The following is a 9,029-nucleotide window of genomic DNA, read 5'->3' as shown; positions in this document are numbered from 1 at the left end:
TGTCCGATCATCCATCCCAGCAAGAGACGGGTGATTCAATTTTAAACTATTTGTTGCTAAGGTTACACAGAATTAATTAAAGAATTGTGCTCGGCAGCCCCTGGGGGAGGAAGGGATCCAAGTTTTTTGCATGGGTCTAGAAATGTTCCCGTTTAGTGAAGTCTCAGCTGTATCAATTTGTTTTGTTTGTTGAGCATGACAGTGACAGTTTCCCTTTTCGGAAAATATGCAGATTTTACCGGTGCTTCAACATATTGTAGCTTATCATGTCATGTTGCTTTCACTGCTCACGAATGCTTACAACCTGCAGTTATTCTCAGTGTTAAGAAGAGTAACCATGAACTCTAAGATTATCACGTGTAATTTGATGTGAAAAATGAACCTGGGTGCATTTCAAATGACATTAGAATAAAATGCAAAGGCGTTTGCCCCGCAAATGTGTTTTAATGAGCTGCCACATTTTAAAAATGTAACCTTATTAAGAGGCACCAATTCCTCATGTGCTCTCATATTAAAATAGTGAGTTGAGTGACTCTGGTTAAAGCATATTATACTTAAAGGGTTGTATGGCTTCCTAAATGGCAACCAATACTAAAGTGGTGCAAATGAAAGTCATAACAATTTGTTTAAATTTCAAAAAGCTCATCTCTATTCTCCCAGCATCTTTCTTTTTATTCAGATTATTAGTATTATACTCAGTGTTTATCTCTTGCTTTGCCCTCTCCGTGCTGCTCCCATTGTGAACACACACACAGCGTGATGTACTGGTTTGGAAAACAACAGCCTTGTAGCTCGATCATGAGGAGTCTGCGTGGAGACAGCAAATGGGTTGCTAGGCGACGGCAGCCGGGCAATTCCCCGGACAGGTGGGTGGGGTCTGGAGCTGGTGATAGAGGCCACACCTGCTGCCTGCCGGGCACACACACATTCCTCATTCACTCAGAAGCACAACCTTTATAAAACCCCTCTGTCGCTTCCCATTACACACACACTTGCACTCTTGATTTGACCTCTTTTGCTGCACTTTTGTGGAAACATGACCTGAAGTAAACATTACCTTGGTGATCCACCAGGTCATATAAAAAGCAGTGAATGTGAACATATTGCAGTACAACGCAACCTTTACCAACAGATGAACTTTAAAATGCCCTGCAAGGTTCCACTTTTTCATGTGAGGCTGAGATTTACCGCTTAAATAGTTTAGTTATTTAATTTCAAACTAACCTAGTATGATGACAGAATTGAAAACATCACAGACCTTAACCATCTAAATATTCCTGGTATTGTGCATGCTGGCTAACTGACACTTGATTAACCTAAATTTAGCAAAATTAGTTATTCATGTGCTTTTCCTGCTATGACAAATCTAAATGGTCCAATGTTTTGGCCAGAATTGATGTCCAAAACTTACTATCCTTTCACTGAACAGTTCTGTTTTGTTAGGGTTGTTCACAGGAGCCGCGTTCACACCGCAGTACTTTTCCCACTTTAGTTCCAATATCTGAAATGTCGCGTTCACACCTAAAAGAGCCGGAATTAAAATTAGCTTATCAGAACCTTGCTAGAGAGCAGGTACTTTCGTGGGAGAAAAAGGTTCCTATGTCTGATTGGCTGGGCGGATTGCAAACCACACCCCGTAAAACTCCCAAAAAGTGTTGTGAAGCCGCCATTTTATTATCCTCGCATTAGCATTATTAGCATTAGCATTAGCCCAGCGCACAAACGCAGAGAGACTAACTTATGGCAACACACAAGAAAACATTGGAGCGGTGGAGATGAGGAAGTGTCGGCGTTCTGGCGATTTACTCCCAGCAGCTTCTACTGAAGCCAGTCCCCAACTCCGGGGACTTCCGGCCGTGGACTCTGGGTGGCAGTATACACCGTGAAGTTCTTTGCGGCCTGCCAGTAAACCCAAAGCAGAAGAAGAAGAAGAAGTGACGTCAGCGGCTTCATTTGCCTAATCCTTCCCCAGGAACGTATTCCGGCGTGAACGTGATCTGTACTTAGTTCATGAGAACTAAAGAGTTCTCATGAACTAAGTTCTCATGAACCTTTGTGGGAAAAGTACTGCGTTGTGAATGCGCCTATTGTAGTAGCTAACTATGTCTGTTTATTGTTTGGTGTTACGCACCATGCCAATTATTTAGAATGCTCCTATTTCGAATGGGTCCACCAAAAACTAAATTAAATCCTAAGCAATACACCCCCCAGTGTGAGGTCAATAGGCGCGTTCACACCGGAGTACTTTTCCCCGTACTTTTCCCTTTTAGTTCCGATAGTTCCTGGTATTTTGCGTTCACACCAAAAAGATAATTTAGTTCATGAGAACTTTTCCCCCCTTTTCAGTCCCTGCTAGAGAGCAGGTACTTTCCTGGGGAGAAAAAAAAATCAAATTTCTGATTGGCTGGGCGAATTGCAAACCACGCCCCGTAAAACTCTGAAAGGTTTTTTGAAGCCGCCATTGTATTTGCCGGCATTAGCATTAGCCCCGTGCACCAACGGAGAGAGAATAACTCATGGCAACACAACAAAAAAACATGGGAGCGGTGGAGTGATGAGGAGGTGTCGGCCTTCTGGCGATTTACTCGGAGGGCTTCAGTATAAGCTGCTGGAGCAGCAGCTTATACTGAAGCCAGTCCCCAACTACGGGGACTTCCAGCCGGGGACTTCGGGTGGCAGTATACGCCGTGTTGTTTGCGGCCTGCCAGAAAAGCCAAAGCAGAAGAAGAAGAAGAAGAAGTGACGTCAGCGGCTTCATTTGCGTAATTTTCCCTCAGGGAACTTATTCCGGTGTGAACTCGATCGGCTCTTTATTTCCATGGGGGAACTAAGTACGGCAAAGTACTTGATGTGAAAGCGGCTAATGGAAGAATGGTTGTCTCGAAATGTACTAATAAACAAGTCACCCCATAGATCTCTCCAACCATAGGTGCTGTTGCAAGCGACAGAGAATGAGATATACCCAGCATGCAATTCGGCAGTTTAACATGCAGTTTATAGGGTTTGGCAGTGTAACAGTTTATAGGGTTCCCCTCATGATACACCAACAGTATACACACTTTTGGTGTATCATGAGGGGAGCCCTATACACTGTTACAGTGTATACTGTATAATGCACTAATAAAATATGTACAATGTCAAGAGCTAGCACTTGACATTGTACTTCCTTGGGTCCTCAGCAATACACCCGCCTAATGCCCATTGGACAACGGTTGTCAAGGAAATCGAAGGACAGACATGCATCAGACTGACTCCTTCCATTTTAGTGAGTTGTGTATTTAGTCAAACTGAATTTGCATCTTTTGAGCAGCTTTTGTAAAACCAACTAATCCCTGTGAAAATCCTGTTTAATCCTATTTTAAAGAGTGTTGCATTTGCTCGCCTGGTTCAAAAACAGAAGCAGCATGAGGGATTGGTGTCGGATAATGTGGCAACACATGGTGCCTTTTGCTTTCTTTCCAGATAAATGTCTAGAGAATTCATTATATTTTAGAAAACAGGCTTGGGGCATTTTGTTATCTATTCACTTGTATTTCCATACAATAAAGTGCAGTTTAACACATTTCCAAACCATCTCTTCCTGTCAGGCTGACATTTTCTCTTCACTGTAAACACTTCTCTCCCTAACCTCTGAGCCCTGCCCGGCTAAAGGTCCCACAGGAGCAGCTTTTATCTGTTGTAGTGAAACCTGAGTGGGGTACATGGTCAGCTATTTGAACAGTAAATATATTTGTGTGATCATATAATAGCAGGTAAGTAACACTTTGCCTTGTTTGTCTGCTTTGGCCGCCCTTGGCAAACACAGTTAGCTCATATGCATGCTCACATCTACAGACTGAAAAATAAGCTAACAAATAATAACTTTGGGGGTCCATAATAAGTGACGAGCTCTGAGGAAATGAGTCAAGGGGATTTGGAGAGAAAAACTCATTAGAAAGTAAAGTATATTCTTCTGGTATTGACCTTGCTGATTGTCCCAGCACAAGAACATGTCATTTCTTATTACATTTGACACAGCCCTTGGAGAAAGCAGAATTTATTATCAAATTTCTGCATAAGCGGATTCCTGTGCTGTTGCAAATTGGCTTATAATGATCAACATAATAAAACAGAGGACCGGGTGATGTTTTGCTGAATCTGACACATCAGTCTTGAGGCACTAAAAAACTCCACGTGTGACTGGACATGTTGTCCTCATCTGCTCTCAAATGACACCTGGATGTAGTGTCCTTGTTATCGAGGATGCAGAGGAGGGAGAACAAAGCCCTCCAAACGTCAGCGTTGGCAGTTTTAATTTGGATAATGGATCTAATTCTAGGAGGAAAATGTGTTATCATTAGGTAAATGTTGTGAAGTAAAAGCACAGCATTTACCTCTGAATTGTTGTGGGGTAGAAGTACAAAGTAGCAAAACATTGGAATACTCAAATAACGTACAAGTCCCTCAAGAAAAAAGTACTTACAGTTCTTGAATACATGTACTTAGTTACTTTACACCACTGAGGCTATTGAATAAAAATGTGTAGCCTACTTGTGGGTTATCTGTCGCCACTTTCTTTGGTTTTTTCCAGACTCTCTAAATACGCACTTTTTTTTTAGAGAGGGTTAGGGATAGTATATTTTTTGTGAAAATGGCGAAATGATAACACACACCTGTATTTGTGAAAAACCCACAAGTACCAAAATGCATTATAAAATAAATAAATCAAAGCACCCCTCTTCCGATAAGATGGTGTGTGATGAGCATCAGTCGGAGGTGGATGAAGGGAGAGCTGCTCATTGATCTGAATGACAGGTGTGGCAGCAGACAGGAGGGTGGCTGCATGGTGTGTGTGCCAAGTGTGCAGAGCTTGATAAGGAGAGAGAGCCATGTGTGTGTGGCTGAGTGAGGCTGGGAGAGAGGGAGCCCGGAAACCCATGTGTGCGTCAGAAACAAACACAAAAAACACCCACTGTAAAAAATGTCATTACAAGTAAGCCACACTTAACAAACAGCATGTCTTCTATTGTCGTGTGGCTTTATTCTATAGAAGTGACATCTAAAAAGCAAAGGTGGAGAAGAACTCAGATACAATGTTTGAAGTAAAAGTCCTGCAATCAAAATGTTACCCAAGTAAAAGTAGAAAAGTATTGGCATCAAAATATACTTTTTTTTACCAAAAGTAATAGTCATTATACGGATTGGTCCATTTCAGAATAATATATATGATATGTTTTATAATCTTTGATCATTAAAGTGTTATTGAAGCTTTGTTTACTGCAGGGTAGCTTGTGAATTTACTCCAGGTGTAACTAAATTCTGATTTAAGACTTGATTATATTTCACATCATTAATCCAAATGTCTAAAGTAACTAAAGGTATTAAATAAATGTAGTAATAATAATAATAATAATACATTTCATTTATATAGCGCTTCTCATCTGCCAAGACAAATCTTGAAGCACTCGAAGCGTAGTGGAGTAAAAGTACATGATTTACCTCTGAACCTGCTCTGAACTGTACAGTAGTAGAAGTACAAAGTAGCAGAACATTGAAACACCCAAGTAAAGTACCTCAAAATTATACTTAAGTAAATGTGTAACTTTACACCAGTGTTGAGAAGTATACTATAGGTTTTTCTCACTTCTGTCATTTTTTACACTGAGAGCCATTTGTTTTGATCAGTTGAATTAAAGCACAATTCAGAAAAGGACAAACCAAAGACATGATTCAAATGCATGAAAGACAGTATGATCTCCCCAACTTTGGCACACTTTCCCGCGTGTTTAACAGTGGTCCCCACACTGCTAAATGACTGGCTGATGTTTCTTGCAGTGTGCGGAGAGGCACCGCTCTGCCGGCCCAGCTGAACATCCAAATGCGCCCTCCCCTTTTCTGCTTTTATTTTTTGACAGACGCCGTAGATCTGCTCTAATAGCCTATCGCAGTTATACAGTCACATACACACAGACAAGGCTGAACAAAAAAAAACAACAACAAAAAACGCGCACCGATGGCGGTCTGAGGCGTTTGGCTGAGAAGTACGCACGGCGCTGTGGATTTGTGAAACCTTTTTTTTTATTGGCATCTTCTTGCGGTCTGGATCCTGGTCCCGGGGAAATAAACAAAGCTATGGATTACTCAGTCTGCTTACTTTTACTTCTGTCAACCATTTCGTCTGTGTCGACCGGACAATTCCCCACAGCGCAGATGTGAGTAAAACAGCCTGTTGGCTTTTTAGAAAGTCTCGGATAATATGCAAAGTGGCCGAAAATACAGCATGGCTCTTTAAAGAGTTTACATTTTCACAGTGATTATTTTTTTTGTGACACGTTTCCGATAGAATAAATTAAGAGATATCTAATTATTGCAGTTGGTGGAACATAATCCTCGATGCGCCTCAGCAGAATCAGAAAGTGCTTCCTTCTTGCCAACTGATGATGATCGCACATTACTTCAGATACAACTTTACCCTGTGAAACATGATATTGAAAGCTCATATCCGTTGGTTGCCAGCTAGTAGCAGTGACATGTGGCTCTCTGTCAAATGAATCATTCCAGGCTGAGGTCTGCAGGAGTCCCCAAACTTTTCCCACACAGGCAGATTTAAGCACAGTTTGGTTTGTTTATGGATCAATACAATTTAATTTACACTTCAGGACAGATCATTGATTTTGTCATTGGTTTCACGCTGAAATACCACAATATTCACTGGTTCCAGCTGCTAAAGTTTGCCTATGTTGTGTATTTTGTGATGGTAAATGGAATCATTTTGGATTTTGTTGATTGTCAGACAATAAACGCAATTTAAAAGAGGTGCCTTCAGGTTTTGAGGACTAGTAAAGACCCTTTTCCACTATTTTTGACATATTTGGAACCAATTATGAACACATTTTCAAGATAATTAATTAAACGTATAATCACAAACCAATATTTGCAGACCATCTGGGAAATTTGGGGCCCGACTCACTCATTTCAGATTGATAAGACTCAAAATATGATCTGAAAACTCTCTATATGCCCTGCCAGATGGGTTATAAATGTAAGATAAATTATCACTCCATCTAAATCTGACTCTCTATATTTGTCTCGCAACATTAACAGATCTAACAGATGATATATCCAAGATTAAACAAACGTGTAAGTGTGTGAGTCTGTTTCAGCCACCATGCTGCCCCTCACTCTTAATCAACAGGTTTGAGATATTCCAGATGGTTCTGGAGGCCGGACTACAGCATTGGGCTTTGAATGCAGCCCAACACGGTCCCCCAGAGAGGTGGTGAGCCAAGATGGCACTCAGCCTAATGGGCGAGTACAATGATGTCAGACTAGCTGAGCGGCCTGCCCACTCCCTATATTTCATGGGCACTAAGTGGATTGATCTGTGGGTTGTGTACATGATATTCACACAGAGCTGCAGACCCACTTTCACTGACACAGTTGAGTGGAATTGGCAATCTGGATAAAAAAACGATATTAAAATTCACAACAAGATTGGCAGGGGCTCTTCGTTTCAATTAGCAAACTTGATTTAGAAGAAAAGTCGATGCCAGAATCAAACTCCAAGGAACTCAGCGTCTGTATTTTGATATTTGCCAATTGGTATACACATGTGGAGGAGAGGTTTATTGCACAAAATACTCTCCCCTTCCCGCTCTCTCCCTACGTTTTGAGTCCTACTCTCTGTGAACTCTTGTGGTGACGGTGATTTTGAGTGACAAGCTTCACATCGACTCCTCAAGGTTAAAGTCTCAGAGAGAAGCAGAGACTGACCCGGTCTGTTCCCCTCCAGGAAATTCAGAAATGTGGAAGTAGCTCAGCGTTTGTGTGACTAAAAGCAGACATTTGAACACTGTGTGTGTGTAGCACTGCCGTCTTCCTCCCCTCTCACCTCCAGGAGTGAGTGTATGTCTGGGCTCCATCTCTAACCTCACATGCCAGCATCTGCCTGCTTCAGATCTTCATGTCCCCCTCTCTTTCTCCCACCCTCCCTCCACCCCTTTTCACTATCTCCCTCATCGCTCCCTCCCTTTCCGCCTTGTTTGTCCCCTGTCCATCTCCTTTCCATCCTGCTCCCCATGCATCCCTTCTCTTATTTTTTCTCCTTTGCCCCGAAGGCAGATGATAACATCATTGCATCTGAAAAGCAAAGTCTGATGTCATAGCCTTTTGCCCCAGAGAACTGGGCGCCAGCTTAGAGACAAGGAAGAGATGCACAGAAAAGATGAAGATTGAGAGAAAAAGAGACGACAAGGACATCCAGATAATTCAGCCTTCTGGATCCCATATGTCTAATGCATACGGACATTTGGCTGCATGAATTCTGCACGAGTCCCGTTTCCTGTTACCACCCTCACAGCCAAAAAGACAAAACATGTCCAAATCTTTCTGTCATCACATGCCAACGCATTATGCTGAGTTCAGCCATCCAATCCAATTATTGTTCATATGCTTTTTTGTTGGCTTAGGCTTGAGTCTCCAACAGACATACTTTTTCTCTGTCCTCCTTTTATCCACAGTTTCTGTCACCCTCTGCTCCATTTCTCCCACTCTCACTTTTTTCTTTTTTTAAAGGCTAACTAGATTTCATGCTCAACCAGCTAAAGAGCCATGCTCCTCGTGTTCTCCTCGTCTCTGGCGATCAGAGGGCATAATGTGAGGAGGCACTCCATCTGAACAGAGAGCATCATGGGCAGTTGTGTGCAGGGATAGTGTAAATATACAAATATAGAGTGGGTTCCTGAGATATGAATTGCAAGAAAACTAGGTCCATAGTCCATAATCTCATCTAACGCTAAGCAAAAAAAGGACTAAGCATTTGTCCTAAAAGTCAAACTATTCCTCTGTTATGGTATTATTTTTTTGGGTTCTCCATCTGTACATCTTGAGAAAATGGCTTTACATTTCCCACAAACTTTGTCTTAAGGCCCTGACACACCAAGCCGATTTCGGCCGTCGAAAGATGTCTGGCTGTCGATGAGCATCCTGTCGCCCTACTCAGATTGGTGTGTCCCGCACCGTTGTGTCTTTTCGGCCATGCCGACAGCCTA

At 42.0% G+C, this 9,029-nt stretch overlaps 1 protein-coding gene across 1 annotated transcript in view; it reads left to right on the top strand.

Moving 5' to 3' along the window:
- The first annotated feature begins 5,904 nt into the window (after nucleotides 1-5,904).
- Nucleotides 5,905-9,029, top strand: part of LOC104948578 (voltage-dependent calcium channel subunit alpha-2/delta-1-like) — a 31,634-nt gene continuing 28,509 nt past the window's right edge. Inside the window, exon 1 of the mRNA XM_010774780.1 lies at nucleotides 5,905-6,191. Coding sequence (XP_010773082.1) covers nucleotides 6,112-6,191 — 80 coding nt within the window. The 5' untranslated portion in view covers nucleotides 5,905-6,111. The remainder of the gene's footprint in view (nucleotides 6,192-9,029) is intronic.

The sequence above is a fragment of the Notothenia coriiceps genome, unplaced genomic scaffold, assembly GCF_000735185.1.
Source record: "Notothenia coriiceps isolate Sejong01 unplaced genomic scaffold, NC01 NC01_scaffold00014629, whole genome shotgun sequence".
Classification (NCBI taxonomy): domain Eukaryota; kingdom Metazoa; phylum Chordata; class Actinopteri; order Perciformes; family Nototheniidae; genus Notothenia; species Notothenia coriiceps.
The sequence above is the reverse complement of the archived record's forward strand: the minus strand, read 5'-3'. Positions and strand labels throughout refer to the sequence as shown.